The sequence below is a fragment of the Oryza glaberrima genome, chromosome 5, assembly GCF_000147395.1.
Source record: "Oryza glaberrima chromosome 5, OglaRS2, whole genome shotgun sequence".
NCBI classification, from domain to species: Eukaryota; Viridiplantae; Streptophyta; class Magnoliopsida; order Poales; family Poaceae; genus Oryza; species Oryza glaberrima.
The window spans coordinates 10,046,492-10,069,934 of NC_068330.1; the positions used below are offsets into that span (position 1 = coordinate 10,046,492).

Below are 23,443 nucleotides of genomic sequence, written 5' to 3' on the forward strand. Positions count from 1 at the left end.
ATGCATTTGCAATATTTCGTGAGATAAACAATTTTTGTACCATGTAAGCAAAAAAAAAAGGTGATATATGCATCCAGTTTTTCATGTTTGAAACAGCTCACTGTGTAAGTCTAATCTATTTTTTTCCCTATTTCCATGGTTAGAAACAAAATCATAAATCATGGACCATGTAGTCAGTACTAAAATTTTAGGAATATATTATTTGGAGCAAAAGCTTGTATCTACACTGCTTTTAGATACACTACCACTAAAAAGCAAAAAAGCTAGTTTTTTAGTACCTTTTTTGGTTTTTTATGGATTGGAGTATGACCCTACCCTCAATTTTGCATTTTTTTCATAAACTGCAAAAGCCATAAGGCCAGCTTAAACACAGAAGGTAATATACGACTAAGATGAAACAAACAGGTCAAGTTTACCAGAGAAAAGTTCTCTGTGCAACTTTTTTGTCTAGCTTGTATGAAATAAGGTTCACAAGAGAACCAACCAATTTTGCTAAAAGTGACCACTCTTATTGTAACTGATCTGAATACTGGAGACTAGAGCTCATGGCTGAAACTGAGGACTAACACCAGCAACATATCCGATTGCCCTATCGGATGATTCATTTTGCAAGATCTGAATCGACCAATCCATAATGAATGAAAGCACTGATTATTTCTTTCCATGATTCGAGTAAGATGCCCGATTCTTCATTAACCCAGGTGCATGTCTAATCCCCAATACTCCCCATGCCTAAACCCTAGTTTGTTCCAATCAAACAAGAGCTGCTTCTGACCCAAATCACCCCATCCGTCCCCCATGCCTAAACCTAGTTTGTTCCAATCAAACAAGAGCTGCTTCTGACCCAAATCACCCCATCCGTCCCCCATGCCTAAACCCTAGTTTGTTCCAATCAAACAAGAGCTGCTTCCGACCCAAATCACCCCATCCGTCCCTCAAGGAATAAAATCATAAATCCATCAACAAGTAGCACAAAAGCTGCAGCAGGAGAGGGGGAAAAAAAGAAAGAGCGGTAGAATTAGAACAGAGGCGGGCGATCTGGTGGCCGCCGAGGTCGAAGGCCTTGAACATGTTCTTGGCGACGCTCAGCTCTACGACGTCGGGTACTGCGTCGGCTGGTGCTGCACGAGCCGCTGCATCGCCACCACAAATCCAACACGCATCAGAACCAACCAAATCAGTACAAATCCCGATCGAGAGAGAGGGAGGGAGGGCTGCCGACCTACCTCGTCCTTGAGCAATGTGTCGGGCTCGGGGACGGCGGCTTGAGGTGGCGGCGGGCTCCGAAATCCGCATCTGCACACGCGTCAACTCCCCGACGGTCGCCGGCCACCGCGGCGGCGCCGACTTCGCCCCACCGCAGCCGCCGCTCCTAGGGCTTCCACCCTTGGACGACGCCAACGACCTCAGCCTGAGCGCCTTCTTCATCTTGTTCGCCGCGGCCGAGGTGAGCGAGCGCTGGAGCGACGGGGAGGAGGTGTTCGTGGCGGAGAGAGGGGCGCCAAGGTCGGGGAACGGGGAGGGTAGGCCGCCGCCGCCGGTGCTGAACGACGCGGCGGCGGCAGATGAGCTATTGGAGGAGTGGATGGTGGTGGCGGAAGGGGACGATGGCGGTGGTGGCGGAAGAGGACGATGGCGGCGGCGGAGTGGACGGTGGCGGCGTCGCACGAACGGTGTCGGTGGGGAGTGGATGGTGGCGGCAGCGGCGGTGGCAGAGTGGATGGAGTGGCGGCGGCGGCGGCAGTCTGCTAGGGTTTGGAGAACAGGCTCTGATAAGAAGCAATCCGACGCGAATTTACTAACATATCCATGGTGTATCCAAAGTACTCCCACAAAATTATATGGATAAAAATGTCATTTCAGGTTAAAAAGGTTTGGCCTCAACTACGGGTGTTTCAAATGCAAAAATGATAAACATTGTAGTACTCATCGAGATCTACAACTATTGTATTGGTCCTTTATCCAACTAAGTTAATTTGAACAATTCAAATTTTGAATTTTCAAAATTTAACAACTTTGAATAAAAATTGGGGTTAATAAATGATTTCAAATGAAAAAGTCACCAAAATCAAAGTTGTACAACTCATCGAAATGCAAATGTTTTATTTTGATCATTTCTCCATCTGACTATATTTAAACAATTTAAAATTTGAAATTCAAAGTTTGAGAACTTCAAATAGAATTTTTTATTAGTGAACGACTTCAAATGAAAAAGTCATCACCAACAAAGTTGTATAAATCATCAATATCTATAACTTTTATTTTGGTCATTTATTCATCTGACAAAGTGGTAATAACATTGTTCACAAAATTTACATATCTATCTTATAGTTTATAAAACCATATAAGAGATGTATAAATTTTGTGAACAATATTACTACTATTTTGTCGGATGAATAAATGACCAAAATAAAAGTTATAGATATCTATGAGTTATACAACTTTGTTGTTGATGACTTTTTCAGCTGAAATCATTTAGTATTTGAAAATATTGTTTGAAGTTGTCATAATTTGAAATTCAAATTTAAATTATTGAAACAAAGTCATATAGCAAATTGACCAAAACAAAAGTTGTATATATTGATGAGTTATACAACTTTATTATTGATGACCTTTTTAGTTGAAATCATTTAGTATTTGAAAATATTGTTTGAAGTTGTCAGAATTTGAAATTCAATTTCAAATTATTGAAACAAAGTCATATATAGCAAAATGACCACAACAAAAGTTATAGATCTTGATAAGTTATACAACTTTGTTGTGTATAACTTCTTCATTTGAAATCATTTACTAACCCAAAAAATATTTGATTTGAGAGGAGGGAGGAGCAAAAGGGAGGGAAAGGGGAAGCTGGCCCAAGGAGAGAGAGAGGCGCTTCAGGCTAAGGGAGGGAGAGAGTAAGACTTGGGCCGAAAAAGGCCCAAGATAGAAAGAGGGATTTTAATTTATTTTCTATTTATTTTAGTAGGTTAAATGAACTTTGTGGTATTAAAGTTAGTTAATGAGCTTTGAAAATTCACGGAAAATTTCAGAGAATAAAATTTTTAAAGGAAAATTTTAGTTTCCTTATTAATTCACTTGATTAAATTGCTTCAACCTTTAATATGTTTGTCTAGAAATGCATTATATAAATCTGTGACGTTTGCTTTTTGCCCCTTATGACAAATTAATATTCGTTACAATGTCCCATTGAAATACTTTATGACGATTTCGAGTTGGTATTAACGACGAACACCTTTTTTTCGTCACTAAGCCACCCCATCTCATACTAATCATCATAAAATGGAATGTGCTAATGACGAATAGCTCCGATGTCACGAGGAATTCGTCACAGAAGGTCATATTTCTTGTAGTGCTACAGAAAGCTTGTTTAATCCTATCACAATACTTCAGGCGTTGGCTTGCTCGTTGCTACCAAAACGCGCTCTACTTCGTACCTGGATAGGGAGGACTGCAGTGATCTTGAAGGCTGTCACTACCACTACACCAACCTCTAACGATTTGTGGGATACGTAGCAATCACTGGAAATTAACCACCTGGACACCGCGTCTATTGTTGACGGTCGTTAGCGATCAGTGTCGACCATCAATATTACCAAAATAGAGGAGAACTAGTTATGCTTGCAATGCATATCTATGTTAGAATAATAATATTCCACTAGTATTTGGTTTACTAACCTTTTACAGAGAATAACCATAAAGTGGAGGAGAATCGACATCAACTCAGACGATAAATCAGTCGGACGATGTCGAGAATCAGACTTATGTATGAATGGGCCAAGAACTCAGAATTGACATGATGAATTGGGCCAAAATTCACAAGTCTACAGAGAGAAGCAGTGGAGGAGGCAGCCAGCCGAGGATGGGCTGGTTTGGCCCAGCCCCTGGTTCGGCCGAACCCCTATCAGCGCCGTCCATCCTGGGGTTTTGCGTGGACGTCCAGGATTCATCCCCAATGATGGTTGCAGGGCAGTTAGGATATTTCCAACTGCCACAATCGTCATTAGCAGCTATAAAAGGACTTCACCTTCTCACTCTCTTAACACACCTCAAGCAAATCTTTCTCATATTCTCCCAAGTTTAGTTTAGTGTTATCAAACTAGTGAAATAGGAATAGAGTAGAAATCGGAGTCCAGAAGCCTTCGGAAGAGTTCGGGTATGGCTCTAGTAGCTTTCCTTTTCTCTTTTGTAAGCTTTATACTTTATTTAGAATACTCTTCTTTATACATTTATGGTATTGAAATACTTTCCGAGTATACGAATGCCAACTTTACATTATGTTCATGTTATACTGAATATACTGCTAGCTTATCTGAGAGATGCTTTGGTGCGGGTATAATGTTTGTGTATGAAATTACTCTATGTCATGACGATGATATTAGAGTAGTATATGGTAGTTTAGGCGTGGTGTCTATATTACGGGATATCATTATTTTGGGTTATATGCTACGGATGAGAGGTGGGCCGCTGATGGTGATAGCTCAGTACGGGTATTCCTCCACGCGTGTATATAATCCTAAGTTAATTTACCGGGGAGGGTACTCCTCCGTATTTAGCCTCGGTTGTATGGTCATGATGGGCTGTCGTAAGGAACTCGGCAGTCAGGGGTGGCTTCTCGAAGTACCAGGAGGGCGTCGGATAGAGGGTATTAGCTAGTATATAAGATAACTACGATGTATGTAGACTATGTATACTAGAAGTATAGGAATAGATTCTTTTTCTCTTTTCTTTCCACTTAGCTCATATATTTTAGTATGACAATGAGTAGCTCCCTACTTGTGTGTCATTCTACCCTTGAATTATATTAACCCCTGCTTAGACTATGATTATTACAAGTAATATATAAATTATTAGTCAGGTTCTCTCTACCATGATCTTCCCACGAGATTAAATAAATACGATACCCTTGGAATACTCTCGGGTAAAATGCTACAATGGTGTATCCATGCACTTGCGGATGAACTCTGTAACCATAATATACCAGGAGTATTTCTGCACCATTACTGGGAATTATATTTCTAGTAATGTTGTTAAGAAATACCAACATCTATGCAATTAATTACTACTTTGGTGTTTATAACTACTATAAATAATATTGAACAATAATCCAGTATGTTAATAGGAACTAACTAAGAAATAATTCTCATAAAAAGTTAATCTCAATTACTCAGAAATAATATTTCTATTAAAATAGAGTAATTAACAAGGTACAAAAAGTAAAAAGAAAAATACCGACAACTCCGGAATTCTTCCGACTCTTCCTCCTTACTCTCTTCCTAATCTAGTTTACATAAAAATTGTAATTCAGCTCAAAATTGGTGTGTATTGGAATGGAGAATGAAAGCTCCTTTATAGGCTGGTAATGACAGTTGTAACGGTTGGAATTGTAGTAAATACCCCGCAACCGTCATTGGGGGGTAATTGTTAACAACCAAATTTGGTAATTCAAGTATCGGAGATGAAGATAAAATCGAAGCGGAATCCAAGATGGAGATTGTTCCGGAAACAGCGCGAGAATCGGCTATAGTTCGAATCGGCTATGATCAGGATCGGCAGAGTTCGAGTCAGACAAGGTTAGCCGATTAAGCCGATTCCGACAATGTGACTCGATACACGTTATCGGGTTGAGTTAAATATGCTTCATGAGGATTGCCATGCACGGATTGAGTCCTGAGATGGCAATTGTATATCTATTAATTAGGATATTTTATGTAAATTCCTTAGAGATAAGTTTGGGCAAAAGTCTGCCGCAAAGACTTATGGTATCTTAGAGTTTGTTAGAGATAAGAGTCGTGTCCGACAAGGACATATTATGTATCTCGGGTATAAATATGACCCGAACCCATGTAATCAAAGAACACACGTTCAATAAAATCTCGGCGCATCGCCACCCTTTTACTTTCATTTACTTTCGACGAGTTCTTGCTTTCGGGTTGAGTTGCATCGGTTTCGATCTTCAACTAAAGGTAAAACTTGTTATGGCGGCTTGCGTTCTCGGATTAGTGCTTCCATCTTTATGATACTCTAATCTTGTTTATGTAATTCGTCGAGTTATCATATATCTTATAAAATCTTCGACAATATTGCTACTAAACTTTCAATTGGCTAACTTCTATCATTGGAAGGCAGCCGATCAGGTTAAATATCAATGTTGACTTAGATTATATAGGATATCTACCACCCTATGAAACATTCAACGGCTTGATTGTCTATATATTGTCCTTCTTTTCATACTTATATAGCTGCATCAATTGAGTTTGACCTTACAAGTTGTGATTAGAATCTTAATCTCTAGCCTGTCTTTGGTTGCCGATTAGGGTAGTATCGGGGTTTCAGCCGATCTTACCTGATTTAGCCTTATATTTTATGTGCTTAATTGACATGCTAGATCTGCCATTTATATTAAGATCTTGTTGCATCTAGGTATATTACACTTCCTGTTTGATATATTTTGATTGCTTTAATATCTTAATATTGAGTGGTATCGGAGTATTAGCCGATACATGCTAGATCTATCTGATCGGCTATGTTATGAACGCTTATAATCTTCTTGTTAATATACATTTCGATCTTAGTGGTTTATACTGTCTCGGCATAACGACCGATCTATCCCAATCATTTGATTTAAGTATATATCGACATAAGGATTATATACTGTTAATATCTACAACCGATCGGATAGATTTAGTTCTTTCTTGCTTATTTATGACTGCCGATCGACTCAAATATGACATCGGCTCAAAGATAAATGATATGTTATCGGCGACTAGCCGATCGGCTATCGTTTATAGATTTAACCGCTATCTTTCTGTCTTTGTTTCTTGTTGATTGCAGGATCAAATCAGCTGGCACGCTCATGAACTTAAAGGCAAGATTTTTGGACCTACACTGAAGTTAAGCAGATCTTCCAGGCCTCGTGTTTTTGGCATAAACACGCTTTTGGCATGCCCAGTGGGATTGCCATGCACATGAAGTTTTATGGATGGTAATGCAGGTTACAATCAGATTTTTATGGTAGAAGAAGACAATCATAAAATAGCTTTCAGGTGTCCTGGTGCAATCGGCTTGTTTGAGTGGGTTGTGATGACTTTTGGTTTAAAGAGTGCTGGAGCTACATATCAGAGGGCCATGAATTACATATTCTATGACCTGATCGGCTGGTTGGTTGAAGTTTATATTGATGATGTGGTCATTAAATCAAAAGAAATAGAGAACCATATAGCCGATTTGAGAAAGGTTTCTGAGAGAACTAGAAAATATGGCCTGAAGATGAATCCGACGAAGTGTGCTTTTGGCGTATCGGCTGGTCAGTTTTTGGGATTTCTTGTTCATGAGAGGGGGATTGAGGTCACTCAAAGGAATATTAATGCCATTAAGAAAATTCAACCTCCGGAGGACAAGAAGAAGTTGCAGGAGTTGATCGACAAGATAAATTTTATTACAAGGTATATCTCTAATTTATCTGGCAGGATAGAGCCCTTTACACCTTTGTTGAGATTGAAAGCCGATCAAGAATTCACCTGGGGGGGCAGAACAGCAGAAGGCTTTGGAAAATATTAAAGAATATCTTAGTTCTCCTCCAGTTTTAATCCCTTCGCAGAAAGGGATTCCTTTCAGATTATAACTCTCGGCCGGTGAGAAGTCAATCGGCTCGGTGTTGATTCAGGAGCTTGAAGGGAAAGAGAGAGCTGTATTTTATTTAAGCCGCAGGCTCTTGGATGCAGAGACAAGATATTCTCCTGTGGACAAGTTGTGTTTGTGTTTATATTTCTCTTGCACAAAGTTAAGGCATTATGTATTGTCCAATGAATGCACTGTGATATGTAAAGCCGATGTGGTTAAGTACATGCTATCGGCAATGATTCTGAAAGGAAGGGTTGGGAAGTGGATATTTGCTTTAACGGAATTTGATCTTCGGTACGAGTCACCAAAGGCGATTAAGGGGCAGGCTATAGCCGATTTTATTGTCGATCACCGTGATGACTCAATCGGCTCGGTCGACATTGTGCCTTGGACTTTATTTTTCGATGGATCAGTGTGCACTCATGGTTGTGGTATCGGCTTGGTTATAATTTCTCCTCGGGAGGCAAGTTTCGAGTTTGCCTATACTATTAAGCCCTATGCAACTAACAATCAGGCTGAGTATGAAGCGGTTCTCAAGGGGTTACAATTGCTTAAAGAGGTTGAAGCCGATGCTGTCGAAATTATGGGTGATTCCTTGTTGGTGATCAGTCAATTGGCAGGAGAATATGAATACAAGAATGATACATTGATGGTCTACAATGAGAAATGCCGGGAGTTGATGGATGGATTTCGGCTGGTGATTTTAAAGCATGTGTCTCGAGAGCAAAATGTTGAAGCTAATGATTTGGCTCAAGGGGCATCGGGGTATAAGCTGATGATAAAGGATATCAATGTAGAAGTCGCCACGGTATTAGCCGATGATTGGAGGTATGTTGTGTCTCAATATTTGCAGAATCCATCTCAATCGGCTTCTAAAAAATTGTGCTATAAAGACTTGAAATACACCTTGTTGGATGGTAAGCTATATTATCGGACGATTGATGGAGTGTTGCTTAAATGTTTGAGTGCCGATCAAGCTAAGGTTGCGATAGGCGAGGTACATGAAGGAATTTGTGGTACTCATCAATTGGCTCAAAAGATGAAGTGGTTGCTTCGGCGTGCAGGATATTTTTGGCCGACAATGTTGGAAGATTGTTTCAGATATTACAAGGGATGTCAAGATTGTCAGAAGTTTGGAGCAATTCAGAGGGCACCAGCGTCGGCTATGAACCCTATCATCAAGCCATGGCCATTCAGAGGTTGGGGAATTCATATGATCGGCATGATTAATCCACCCTCGAGCAAGAGACACAAGTTTATATTGGTGGCAACCGATTACTTTACCAAGTGGATAGAGGCGATTCCTTTGAAAAAGATTGATTCTGGAGATGCTATACAATTTGTTCAAGAGCATATACTATATCGCTTTGGTATTCCTCAGACCATTACAACCGATCAAGGCTCAATCTTTGTATCCGATGAGTTTGTTCAGTTTGCTGATAGCATGGGTATTAAGTTATTAAATTCTTCTCTATACTATGCACAAGCCAATGGGCAAGCCGAGGCATCTAACAAAGTTTGATCAAGTTGATTAAGAGAAAGATCTCTAATTATCCTCGGCAATGGCATACAAGGTTGGCTGAAGCATTGTGGTCCTATCGGATGGCTTGCCATGGATTGTCACGACTGGAAATAACCCAACGGGCGTTCCTTACGTGCGTGTATTATTCCTTGTCCCAGGAGGCAAGGTACACCAGAAGTTGATACAATTCAGAGTTTAATAAGCGGAAGCGTAAATAGTTAATTATTACATGGGCAGCGACGGCCCAGCACACTCAAAGACAACGAAAAACAGCGGAAGACTAAGGCGACGACCACAGGCGCTTGACGGCAGGCACGAGCTAGACACCAAAGCCTTCATCATCCAGGGGCTCCTCTTCTGGGTTTGGGAAAAATTGAGCAAGACTGAGTACAACCACCGTACTCAACAAGACACACCCACAAGTGCAGCATAAATGCAAAGGAGTACAATGGAGTTATAGTATAGGGGTTAGGTTTTGCAATAAACAGCATTTAAAAGACCCTTAGTTGCTCAAAGCTAAATTTAAAACACGATCCTAGAACTATTTAATATTATTAAACAAGGCCGTGAACCCACACGAACCTGCCTTAACCCAAGGCCTACGATGATTCAGACCGAACTGGCAACCCGACCCTGGGTCCCAGCTCGTCCCAAGCCAACCCAAGCCAACCATTCCACATTTTAGTTATTAAGCAGGTTTTAAGAATTAAAAACACTAACTTGGGTACATTGCTAGGCTTGCCCATAACCGAGGGCGCGGCTATTCGAATAGGTTTTACTTTGATCAGAGGTGTACATCTTTACCCACAAGACACGTCTTCCTCACGTGCAACCACGTGCCACATACCACCACGGCATATGGACGGAAGACATGACATAGTTTCCAACCCATCCTAGCCATAGACAAGAGTACCGACCCAACCGACCTACGGCCGGAACCCCCGGACAGGCAGGCAGAATTGAGCCCCTAGCAGCAGGACACCAGCCCTGTGCTATGACATCTCAACTACCGGGCCGCAGCCCGTGTAGCCTTCATTTGTCCTAGAGATGTCCATCGACCCCCGACTTCGTCCATCTCCATCCGTGTACTTTTGTTTATAACCAGACTGAGCCACAAACTAAGCCTTACCCACTAGACATGTGGAAGTACGGTAGTGCTTTGCAACAGAGGCCCGAAGACCAGTCCTTATGTGGCCGAGGTGCTACTATCAAAACCATGCACCCCGAGCCCAGCCTAAAACCATTTTGGGGGTTTTGAATAGAGGGGGAGGTGTGCATCCAATTCCACAATAATCCAACTATTCCAATATGTCCAGGTGATATGAATATTCCCAAAGTCTAGAGTTATAAAACCACCTAATGTTGCCTAATTAATCAGCGAAGCATCTACCTAAATTCTTACTAGTGGAACCATGAATAGAGTGCCCACTAGTTGGGGTTTTGTTTATTCTAGGGTGAACAAGGTAATAATAACAATAACAACAATATTAAGGTCATAACAAAGGTAAATAGGCATGGCTAAATAAAACAGTGATAACGCGGGAGTTTAAATAAAGCGATAATGCAATAATTTAAATCAAAGTAATTTCACAAAGTGGGATCCAATATGTTCAAAGAATGATGTGACTTGCCTTGCTCGCTTTCCCAAACGTCGGCTTCAACCTCCACGAAGAGCGGATCTTCCGAAGCTGCAGCGTCTACACGACCAACGGAAAAGAAAAGGGCTTTTACTCTAATAAACTCCATATAACAAGCAGAAACAAAGCACAAAAATGGGTTCTTGACTTCTTAAGGAAAAATTAGAGACTTGAACGGTCCAATTCCGAGTTCAAATGGCCAAGTTATGGCCATTTAAAGTTTATATGCTCTTTAAATGAATATTTACGAATTTCTTCATTTAAATTTTAATTTAAAAATATATTTATTGTGTCAGCCGGGAGAGAGGGCGCGCGGACCGGGTCCACGGGAGTGGGACCCACGCGGCAGCCTCACGGTCCACGGTGGACCGGGTGTACCCGGCTCACACCGGCCGGCGCCGTGGGCCCCACGCGTCAGCCGCACCCGAGGGCGCGGGGGGCTGACGGCCGGGCCCCACGCGGCAGCCGCTAGGCGCGCCCGGAGGTGGCCACGTCGGCGCGGCCGGCGGGAGGCGGCGCGCCCGCGCCCCTATGGTCGCCGGCGGCGGCCATAGGCACAGCGGAGCGGCGGCCGAGAGAGGGGAGGGAAAGGGGGAAACGAAGCGGCGGTCCATGGCTCACCCCGGGTCGACGGCGACGACGGAAACGGCGACCGGAGCGGAGGAAGGCGGCGGCGCGGCTCGGGTGGACGGGGTCGACGGCGCTCCGGCGGTCGGCGAGCGAAACGGAGGGGTGGACGAGGTCGGCGAGGATGCGGCGAAGCCGAAGGAGGCGGCGCCGAGGTGGGAGGTGGTCCGGGGCGACGACGGCGGCGGACCGGTGCTCGGCGGCGACGGCAGAGAGAGAGAGCGACGGCGCGAGCTCGATTCCGGCGAGGAGAGAGGGCGGTGAGTGGCGGAAACAGTGGTGGGGAGCTCGGGGAGGGTTTATATAGGGTTGGGAGCGAGAGAGGGCGGCCGGAGGAGGGGGAAATGGGCGCGGGAGACCCGGCCGCCATTAATGGCGCCGGCGAGGTTAGGGGAGAGCTTTCCAAACGAATCCGAGGGAGAGAGGGAGGGAAAAATGGGGGAAAAGGGGGAGGGGATCCCGGGGAATAATCCCCCCCACTTTAATGCACGCGGGGACAGCGGGATGCGGCGGAATCGGCGGCGGCGGCGGCGCTTGGCGCGGGCGGGGCGGCGGGAGCGGCGGGAGGAAGGGGATGACGGGTGGGCCCCACCCGTCAGCGAGGGTGGCGGGCGGGCCCGCCCGTCAGCGGCGCGCGCGCGGGGAGGGCCGAGTGGGCCGCGGGGGAGAGGAGAGAGGGGGAGGGAGATGGGCCGAATTCGGCCCATTAGAGGGGAGAGGGTGATTTTTAGGGTTTTCTTTTTATAAAACCTTTTTAACTTTGTTTATTTCTTAATAATTATTATTTGTGCTCTGAAAATTCCACTAAAATTTATTTACACATTTTAGGCTTTTAGGAAATATACAAAAATCCTCCAAGCCCTATTTGACTTTTAACTTTGCACATTTTAATTTTTGAAGGCTTTCACAAGCATTTTAATTATTCTAGGCATAATTTAGAGGATGTATTTTAGGGTCAATTTGGGACACGACATGGATCGATCCAAGTTCCTCCTTATAAGATTGTTTGTGGACATGAAGCAGTTTTACCATGCATGGGAAGCTAGAATCGGCTCAAGGAGAACAGATTTGCAGAATGAGTTGACAGTCGATGAATATTATAATCTCATGGCCGATGAAAGGGAAGATTTGGTTCAATCCAGATTGCGAGCTCTTGCAAAAGTTACTAAGGATAAAGAAAGGGTTGCTCTGCATTATAACAAGAAGGTGGTGCCTAAGACTTTTTCTGAGGGAGAGGTTGTTTGGAAGTTAATTCTGCCGATAGGAACTCGAGATAACAAATTCGGCAAATGGTCGCCAAATTGGGAGGGACCGTTTTAAATTCATAAAGTTGTCTCCAAAGGGGCTTATATGTTGCAAGGACTTGATGGAGAAGTTTATGGACGAGCACTTAATGGCATGTACTTGAAGAAATATTACCCAAGTGTTTGGGTCAATGCATGATCGGCTGGGTGTTGCCGATGCATGTTAGCCGGTGTGTTTGCATCGCCTTCAGATGGCCGATATAGTTATATCACCCTTAGCACTTATCATAATCGGCTGTGCTCTGCCGATATATGACGGCCGATATGGTTATATCGCCCTTAGTTTTTTTTTCTTTCTTATCATAATCAGTTATGTTTTGCCGATGTATGATGGTCGATACTTGCTATATCGCCCTTAGTCCAAATTATAATTTTGTCACTGCCTTCGTCATTTCAAAATTAGGGGGGCACATATATACAAAAGTTGCAATTTTTTGAGCAAATTGAGAAGTTATATTAATCGGCACAAAGGTTCAGTGATAGTCAAAGAGCAGTACCAAAGTTTCTTAGCCGATTACAAAAACTTTCTAAGTCCTATTACAAAGATGTTCATCCAGACAAGTAACGCTGGATAGCCGAAACAGCCCGTTGTCATATCTTGGGCGTCGATTCCAGAAATGACCTTGAGAGACTTGGTCATATCAGCCAAATTCTTGATAGCCGATTTTAGCCTTGATTTCTGTTCTTCAACAGCATTGGGGAGATTGGCTAATTTCTACTTCTCCAAGTCTAGCTCGGCGTTACATTCTTCAAGCTGCGCTATGAGATCAATCTTGTGGGCTTCTAGCCGATCTATGTTAGACTGGATTGGCCCAAAAGAGAGTTGATCAAGCTTGGCTTTCTCTTCATGCACAAGTTGCCGATTGGCTTGGATAGTGGCTTCAATATTCTTTCGCTCTCGCCGATCGGCTATGCTTTGCTTAGCCTTTTCCAGCTTGAATTGATATTGCTCGAGGTACACAGCTGGAGAGATGGTGTTCACCAGATCATCCGGGACTAGGGCTTGAATTTCTACAAACCTTGCTCGGATTGATCCACAGTCAGCCACTAAGTTATCTAATGATGACTCTAGCCGATGAGATATATCTTCAAGAGTTCTTTTGACATCTTCATCTAGAGGGGCTAGAATCTTGCTTGTTGTTTCTTCTTCTGCTTCCTCATCAAAGTAATCCTTGATGTCAAAGGAGAACAGATCGGCTAAGACATGCAAGAGAGAAAATTGAAAACAGTTAAATATCAAACAAATTTAGCCGATTTAAGATTTATGACAATAAAAGACTTACTGGGATGGTTGGAGCGGTTGGTTGTTCTTCCTCCTCAATATTGTGGCTGCCTGCAGCCGATGGAGTGTGATCACTGGGCGTCGGCTGCACAGGAGGTGAAGGAGGAGGAGGAGGAGGCTGAAAAGACAAGTGTTAACTAACATCGGTTATGATTAGAATTAAAGGATTTTACAGAGAGAATCTTACCGGTGGAGCTGGTTTAGATGGTGCTAGTGCCGATTTCTTCTTCACAGCAGTTTTCTTTTTCTGCAAATACAAGTTTTATAAACAATCGGCTGAGTAAAATGGGTGCAAGAGGTGATCAAGGTGAGTTGTTTACCCCTGAGAAATGGGCTGGTGCAGCAGGGTTTGGAGGAGTCTGTTTAGGTGAAGCCGATGGTGTTTTTTCTCCTACGTCACTCAGTTCGGCTGCAGCTTTGTCGACATCTTCCTCGATCCCTTCTTCATCCAAGGCTTGTTCTATGGATGGGTCTAAGGTAGGCAAGTCATCGGTTGGCTTGGTCTTCTTCTTCTTGGCCTTTTTCTTTGGAGCCAGAGCCGATGGATCAATAGCCGATAATTTAGTTTTCCTCTTCCTACCGGCATCAACTGGATCTCTCAGCTGCCCTTGAAGTAGACTTGAGGTCTTGGGGGCATGGTAGCCGATGACAGGGGGAGCTAGTCCACCTCCATTTGGGATGAGGCCCGGAGCATATTCTATGTCCTTGCCACTGTTGCTTTTGTGAGGAGGAGAGGATTCTGTTGTCTGCACAATAAAAGAAGGGATTGGTCAGGATACAAATCAGCTAACAGTTATTCTTACAAAATTAACAAAGCAAAATATGTACCTGAGGGATGACATCCGGGATAGATCTGTCATGTACATGGAAGCCAGCTGATGGAATATGTGTTGCTTCCATTCACCCCACCATCTGTCAAAGTTTCTGCTCCTGAACCTTGCTAGCTCCATGTTGTCAATGCTGCCCAGAGGGGGTTGATGAGATCTCTCCTCTGCATTGGATCTTATCGGCAAAGTACAAGTCGATTGGCAGTTGCCCCATCCCAAATTGCCTGGCTGAGTTCATTGGATGATAGAACTCATAAGATACTTGTATGTTCCTCCCTTGATGGATGCCAACAGGAAGAATACATGGATTGATAGTAGCCGAGAAGACTTCTCTGGACTTATCAAATTTCTCAGAGTTGATGTCTTCAAATCTGAAGTCTGATGGGAGATCAAAGTTCACTGAATCTTCGTATGGGAACTAGACTCGAGCATCTTTCTGGAAGCCATCATAGAAACTGCAGAACTAGTCTTTAAGCAGTTTAGCTGATAGCTTTGCTCCAGAATCGGCTGGTGTTGATGCAGCCTCTCCATATGACATGCATCGGCGGTGAGTAAGCTCTTCTCCATCATCATTTGTGATCGGCTCCAGACTTGGAAATTCAGCGTCTATCAAAGATGGCCGATTCATAGCCTTCATGACAACAAGGTTAAGCCATGTTAGCAGTAACCACCATGGTCCACCTGCACCTACTACTGAGCCCGTGGCTATCTTGGCCGATGCGTTGCTCAACATCTGATACAGATAGCCGAGGAGTAGGCTATCAAAGGAATTTGCTTCTTTGCTTCGAGGGCTTCAGCTAAGAATTGCCAGTTAGTAGTAGGACCACAGCTTGATCCACAGAATAGGAATTTCTCGAGCCACATTAAAAGAAAGGCTGTGTGCTCTCGAGGGGTGATAGATCTCTTGCCCATGTATACAGCAACATAGCCAGAACAGCCACCTATGCTCTTGGTCCCGAACTCGAATTGATTCTTGGTGTTCAAGTTCATGGGGTTAGCTAATGAAGTCACATCCAAACCAGTGATCATGATGACATCAAGAAGAGTGGGGGTCATCGGCCCTTGGTTGAATAGGAAGGCATTGAGGACATTGGACCAGAAATATGTTGCAGAGGCCATCAGGGGTTCATCCTTAGCCGAATTTGCCAAAGTAAGAGCAAGGGCTTGGCCGATTCCTAGTTCATCCCAGTGGACTTGCTTGCTAGCCGATACGCGCTTGTACCATACGGACCAACTTTTCTCGGGAGAGGTTTTCTCAAGGGAAGGCCAAGACTTGAAAGTGTTTTTCCAATGACCTAGATTTGGGTTGGCCAATCTAAAGGGTATCCTATTTGTTTCGGCGATAATGAACTCAGTGGGGTCAGAATTGCCGATTGAACCAAGGAAGTATTGGTGCTCATGAGATAGGCTGGGAATTGCAACCAGATTGAAAAGATGCTACAAGTGCAAAAAAGAATTGAGAAGAAGAAAACAAGATGAGAACAGGGAGAAACCGATCTACTGCATAAGAAAGAAGATCTAGCCGATGGGCACGTACCTCTGCGTACTCGACTGATGGCGCGGCAGACGGGCTGGCGGAAGTCGACATCGCTGTGAGCGGAAGCTTGGCTGGAAGGGAAATCACCTTGAAATCGCCTTGCGCACCGAGGGGATCGACGGAGAGAGAAAAGACAATTTGCTTAAGCGGTGAAAACAGAGGTAACGGTGTGAAATTTCTCGGGGGTGACGGTTAGTATTTAAAGCGCTGCAGTAACGGTCGGAAAAACGGCAATGAGCGATATTCTTGGAGGAACAGATATAGCAAATCCGAAACATTACCAAATATTCCGGACTTGGAGGCATGTGTTAACAACCAAATTTGGTAATTCAAGCATCGGAGATGAAGATAAAACCGAAGCGGAATCCAAGATGGAGATCTGCTTAACACACGTGTTGATGAAAAAAACACGAGGCCTGGGAGATCTGCTTAACTCCAGTGCAGGTCCAAAACTCGCCTTCGGGTATGCTAGCGTGCCAGTTGATTTGATCCTGCAATCAACAAGAAATAAAGACAAAGAAATCGTGGTTAAATCCATAAACGATAGCCGATCGGCAAAGTGCCGATGACATATCATTTATCTTTGAGCCGATGTCATATATACATCGATCGGTAGTTATAAATAGATAATAAAGAACTAAATCTACTCGATCGGCTGTAGATATTAACAATATATAATCCTTATGTCGATATATACTTAAATTAAGTGATTGGGATAGATCGGTCGCCATGCCAAGACAGTATAAATCACTTAGATTGAAATATATACTAACAACAAGACTATATATGTTCATAGCATAGCTGATCAGATAGATCTAGCATGTATCGGCTAATACTCCGATACCACTCTATGTTAAGATATTAGAGCAAGCAGAATATACCAAACAAAAGCCTAATATACTTAAATACAATAAGATCTTGACATAAAGGGCAGATTTAACATGTCAGTAAAGCATATAAAGCAAATATAGTTAAATCAGGTCAGATCGGCTGAAACCCCGATACTACCCTAATCGGCAACCAAGAAGTAGGCTAGAGATTGAGATTCTAACCACGACTCATAAGATCAAACAACTGATGCAACTATAAGTATGAAAAGAAGGACAATATCTAGACAATCAAGCCATTGGAAGTTTCATAGAGTGGTGGATATCGTATATAAACTAAGCCAACGTTGATATTTAACCTAATCGGCTGCCCTCTATTGATAGATGTTAGCCGATTGTAGGTTAGATAGCAATATTGCAGAGATTATATAAAATATATGATAACTCGACGAATTACATAAACAAGATTAGAGTATCATAAAGATGGATGCACTAATCCCGAGAACACAAGTCGTCATAACAAGTTTTACCTCTTGTTGAAGATCGAAACCGATGCAGCTCAACCCGAAAGCAAGAACTCGTCGAAATAATCTAAAGCAAAAAGGGTGGCGATGCGCCGAGATTGTATTGAACGTGAGTTAATTAATTACATGGGGTTCGAGTTCTATTTATACCCGAGAATTACAAACTATGTCCATATCGGACATGACTCTTATCTCTAACAAACTCTAAGATACCATAAGTCTTTGCGGCAGACTTTTGCCATACATATCTCTAAAGAAATTACATAAAATATCCTAATTAATAGGTAGAATTGCCTTCTCAGGACTCTATCCATGCGTGGCAATCATCTTGAAGCATATCAACTCGACTCGATGCCGTACACCAAGTCGTATTGTTGGAATCGGCTGTATCACTTATCCAAGTCTGACTCGGACTTTGCCTATCCCAATCGTAGCCGATCCGGACTCCAGCCGATTCTTACTCTGTTTCCGCGACAATCCTCATCTTTGGTTTCGCTTCGATCTAATCTTCTTGTCCGATGCTAATATTACCAAATTTGGTCGTTAACACATGCCCCTCAAGTCCGGAATATTTGGTAATGTTTCTGAGTTGCAATATATCGGATCCGAGCAAGATTCGCACTCTGCCGTTTTCTAACCGTTATTCCAGCGCTTTAAATATTAGCCGTTGTCCCTGAGAAACTCACACCGTTTTCTTCCGTTTTCACCGCCGAAGTAAACTTTACCCTCTCTCTCTCCTTCGATCCCTCCGACACACGAGGCGATCCCCAGGCGATTCCATCTCCGGCCAGATCTCCGCCCGCGGCGATGTCATCCTCCGCTTGTCCGTCTGCCGCACCGTCGGCCGAGTATGCTGAGGTAAGTTCTCATCCGCTAGATCTCCTTTTCTCGCATCAGATTGATTTCCCCTTTCCTCATCTTGTTTTCTTCTTCTCTGTTCTTGTTCGCATCTGTAGCATCTGTCCAATCTGATTGCGATTCCAAGTCTATCGCACGAGGGACATTATTTCCTCGGTCCGATCGGCAATCTAGACTCTACTGACTTCATCATCAGTGAAACCAATAGAATCCCCTTCAGATTAGCCAACCCTAATCTAGGTCACTAGAAGAATACCTTCAAGTCTTGGCCGACTCTCGAGAAAACCACCCCTGAGAAGAGTTGGACCACATGGTACAAGCGTATATCGGCTAGCAAGCAAACGCATTGGGACGAAATTGGAATTGGCCAAGCACTTGCCCTCACCATAGCAAATTCAGCCAAAGATGAACCCTTAATGGCTGCCGCCACCTACTTCTGGTCCAATACTATCAACGCCTTTTTGTTCAACCAAGGGCTGATGACACCAACTCTGATAGATATTACCATGATCACTGGTCTAGATGTATCCTTATCGGCTAATCCTATGAACCTGAACACCAAGAACCAATATGATTTCAGGACCAGAAGCATAGGTGGTTGGTCTGGTTATGTGGCGGCATATATGGGCCAAGGATCTATTACTCCTCGAGAACAAGTGGCCTTTTTACTAATATGGCTAGAAATGTTTCTTTTCTGCAGATCCAGCTGTGGCCCTACAACCAACTGGCAGTTTGCAGCCGAAGCTCTTGAGTCAAAAAGAGAATTTCCTCTAGGCAAAATCCTACTCGGCTACTTATACCAAATGCTGAACAGTGCATCGGCCAAAATAGCCGTCGGCTTGGTGGTTGGAGTAGGTGGACCATGGTGGTTGGTACAATCTTGGCTCAACTTAATGGTCATGAAAGTTGTCAATCGGCCATCAGTGACAGAAGCCGAATTCCCAAGGCTGGAGCCGATTGTAGAATATGATGGAGAAGAACGCACTCATCATAGATGCATGTCATACGGAGAATATGCATCCACACCAACCGATGCTGGAGCAAAACTATCAGCCGAACTGCTCAAAGATTGGTTTTGCAGTTTCTATGAGGGCTTTCAGAAAGATGCCCGAGTCTGGTTTCCCTATGAAGATTTAGCAGACATTGATTTCCCGTCGGACTTTAGATTTGAAGATATTAATCATGAAAGATACCAAAAGTCCAGGGAAGTTTTCTCAACTGCAATCAGCCCATGCATCCTACCTGTCGGCATTCATCAAGGAAGAAATATCCAAGTCTCTTATGAATTCTATCACCCAATGAGTTCAGCCAGACAACTTGGAATGGGCCAACTCCCAATCGGCTTATTTTTTGCTGATAAGATCTAGTACCGAGGAGAAATCTCATCAACCTTGATGATGGATCGGCTGCTCAATCTCCAAGGACCTCCTCTGGGCAGCATTGAAAATATCGAGCTGGCAGGATTCAAGAGCAAAAACTTTGACAGATGGTGGGGTGAATGGAAGCTGCATCTATTCCATCAACAGGCCTCGATGTACATGACATATATCTTCCCTAATGTTATACCTCAGGTAAACCTTGTCATTATTAATCTGAACAATCGTCAGCCGATTCGTAACTTGACTAATCTCTTATTTCTGTTTTTGCAGAAAACTGAATCTTCCCCTCCACATCAAAGCAACAGTGGCAAAGACATTGAATATGCCCCAGGTCTAATTCCTAATGGAGGTGGACCATCTCCTCCTGTCATCGGTTATCATGCCCCCAACACTTCAACTCTTCTCCAAAGCCTAATCAGAGAACCAGCTAATGCAGGCAAGAAGAGAAGAACCAGGTCATCGGCTGTGGACACATCGGCTCCAGCCCCAAAGAAGAAGGCCAAACTCAAGAAGCCTAAACCAACCGATGACCTGTCTGCCCTATATCCATCCATTGAACAAGCTCTGGATGAAGAAGAAATTGGCGAGGATGTTGATCAAGCCGCATATGAAGTAAGCGATACTGAAAGAACCCTATCGGCTTCACCTAAGCCAACTCCTCCAACTCCTTATGCCCCAGTCCATTTTTCAAAGGTAAGCAGCTTTCTTTTTGCAATCCATTCACTTATAGTCGATTACTCACAGATTTTATGTTTGCAGAAGAAGAAAATTGCTATAAAGGACAAGTCAGCAGCACTAATTCCAAAACCGGCTCCACTAGTAAGATGTCTTCAATGCTTTCACTAGTTGATCTCGGCCGATTTCGTCTAACATTTGTCTCTTTTACAGCCTCCTCCTCCTCCTTCTTCCCCTGTACAACAATCATGGAGTGACCAAACTCCATCGGCTGTAGAGAGCCACCATATTGAAGAAGAAGGACAACCAACTGTTCCTACTATCCCAATGAGTCTTGTCTATAAAAATCTTGAATCGGCCAAATAACTCATGTTGATATTCAACTGTTTTCAAATTCCTTCTTGCAGGCCTTAGCCAATCTGTTCTCTTTCGACATTAAAGACTATCTTGATGAAGAAATAGAAGAAGACACCACCAGCAAATCTTTAGCTTCCTTGCTTGATGATGTGAAGAAAACCCTTGAAGACATCTCTCATCGGCTAGAGACATCATCACTAGACAACTTGGTGGTAAACTGTGGGCCGATTAGGGCTCGGTTACACGAGATCAAAGCTCTAATCCCAGATGAGCTAGCCGATGTCCTTACTCCAGCTGTCTATCTTGAGCAGCACCAATTCAAGCTGGAAAAATCCAAACTAAGATTAGCCGAACGTCGGGAGCATAAAGATATCGAAGCTACAATTCAAGCCAATCGGCAGCTTGTTCACGAAGAGAAGGCCACACTTGATCAGCCATCTGAGGGCCCGATTAAATCTAATATTGATCGGCTCGAAGCTCGCAAAATTGAGCTCTTGGCACAACTCGAAGAATGCAACGCCGAGCTGGATATGGAACATAAAAACCTAGCCGATCTCCCAAAGTCTGTCGAAGAGCAGAAGACAAGACTAAAATCGGCTATCAAGAATGTTGCTGATCTGACCAAGTCTTTGAAAGTCATCCCTAGAACCGATGCTCAAGATGCCCAAGCTATTGAGGAGGTAGAACAAATCGGGCAAAGGGCTATTTCGGCTATCCAGCAATATTTGTCTCGGTGACCTTCTGTAATACCCCGAGATTCGAATTAGTGTATTTTGGGAAAATATTAAAATAAATGCGCAAAAGTTTAACTTTTAAACCGTTGCTCGAATAGGCGATCCGAAACCGTGGATGTGTAGAGCTCGCCGAGTAGTACAAAATAGACTATAAGTTTATAGTAGTCGGAGTCCGAACGAAGTCCCGGGGATCGATTTAATGTGGGCCGTTCGATCTTTATTAGCATTTTTATTTAATCAACAGAAAAAAAAAAGAGAAAAAAAATAACGCTAGCCCTAGCCGCCTCCGTCCCTGCGCTTGTGTCGCCACTGCTGCTCCTTGTCGCCGGCGCCGCTTCTACGCTGCCGCCTCTACAGCCGTGGCGGCCACCACAACCATCATCTTCCGTCGCCGGTGAATCCTTGCCGTTTCTCTTCTTCCCGGTGAGGTCTTGCTGCTACCGATCTGAAGTAGGCTGCTGCTCTGTTTGCTAGCTTGCTGCTGCTGCTAGCGTTCATCGCTGCTACTGCTGCTTGTTGCTGCACCAGGGAAGAAGAGAAGAACAGGAATGAGGAAAGAAGGACAAATTTGGGGAATTTGGTGGATATTTCTAAATTCTTTGTTTTGCTTACAAATTAGTACTGCTACGTAATCCGTTTTAATCCCTAGTTGTTTCTAATATATTTATAAGACGATCCGTTTCCGTTAGCTCGAATTTATTTTACCGGCCGCTAGGCTGAAACCTTATTTTCAAATCTGGTAATTATTCGTAGAGATTCAATATTGGTGACCTAAATAAGATTTGTGGTATTCGTTGTTATCTTTCCAATGCCGCTGGTTTTGTTCAATTCCGATAAACGGTTCAGGAGAAACAGTAGAAACAGTGCTGCTGACCGGGTCCGAACGGGTACAGTTTAACGTTTTGCTTGATTGGGGATTTATAAATGCAAAATCAGTTATCCCGCTAAACATGAAAGTTGTAGATTATTTTCTGTAGATGCCTGAAATGCTATTATTTGTTAGATTCCGTTAGATGGTTTATGAGTTACGCATAAAACAGTAATGGAACTACTATATATAGATTGTTTAATACCAATCAGTAAAAGTTTATTATAAGTCCTGGGTTACGATTTTAGTAAATATACCTTGTATCTATCATCAGTTGAATATAGTGGTTTATTCGTAGTTTTGCTCCATAGGTGTGGAGAGATCTTGTGTGGAGGGTGGTTCGTCAGGTTAACGTCAAGGTTAAAGGCAAGTGCATGATGAACTAATTGTGTGATTCATGGATTGTTTGCTCTATCTATTTATTCTGATATATTTCTGTGTGACGTGTGACTGCTTATATTCATATTGTTGTTCACGCCATTTAGGTTTTCATGTTTATCTTATGTTTACGACGTTATTCTTATATCAATATTCCAGATTCTGGTTCTGGGTAAATAATTCAAGTTCCATGCTTGCCATGGATGTGCAATATGGTTTCAATTTGGTTCTTTGATTCTGGATTTCAATTATTCAAGGACCATGCGTAGTCATGGGAGTGCAATTTAGATCTTTATTCATGTTCCTGTGGGTAAGCGCTGATCATGCTTACTCGGCTTTGCCGGCAAATGCTAGGATGTATTCACTATTGTCCGGGATGGAAACTGCTATTTCAATTCATGCCTGCCCGAGATGGGAACTACTATTTTCTTTGACTTGGTGTTTGAAATTGTGTTTCTTATCAAAGAAAGAAAGCTTTCTGTTC

At 43.2% G+C, this 23,443-nt stretch overlaps 1 protein-coding gene across 1 annotated transcript; it reads right to left on the minus strand.

Moving 5' to 3' along the window:
* Positions 1-563: 563 nt before the first annotated feature.
* Positions 564-14,895, minus strand: LOC127774154 (uncharacterized). Its single transcript, XM_052300438.1, has 4 exons — positions 14,824-14,895; positions 14,576-14,741; positions 1,227-1,769; positions 564-1,133 (listed from the first exon to the last, which is right to left on the minus strand). The coding sequence occupies exons 1-4, from the start codon at positions 14,893-14,895 to the stop codon at positions 949-951; spliced, it is 966 nt and encodes a 321-aa protein (XP_052156398.1). The 3' UTR covers positions 564-948.
* Between the last annotated feature and the right edge of the window lie 8,548 nt (positions 14,896-23,443).

What these genes read in the sequence shown, in the direction of transcription:
- LOC127774154 (XM_052300438.1), bottom strand. Translation starts at nt 14,895, where the DNA reads ATGGAAGCAACACATATTCCATCAGCTGGCTTCCATGTACATGACAGA. An exon ending in TCCCGGATGTCATCCCTCAG is followed by an intron (nt 14,742 to 14,823) that starts GTACATATTTTG and finishes TTTATTGTGCAG; the next exon opens with ACAACAGAATCCTCTCCTCC. An exon ending in ACACATTGCTCAAGGACGAG is followed by an intron (nt 1,134 to 1,226) that starts GTAGGTCGGCAG and finishes GTGGCGATGCAG; the next exon opens with CGGCTCGTGCAGCACCAGCC.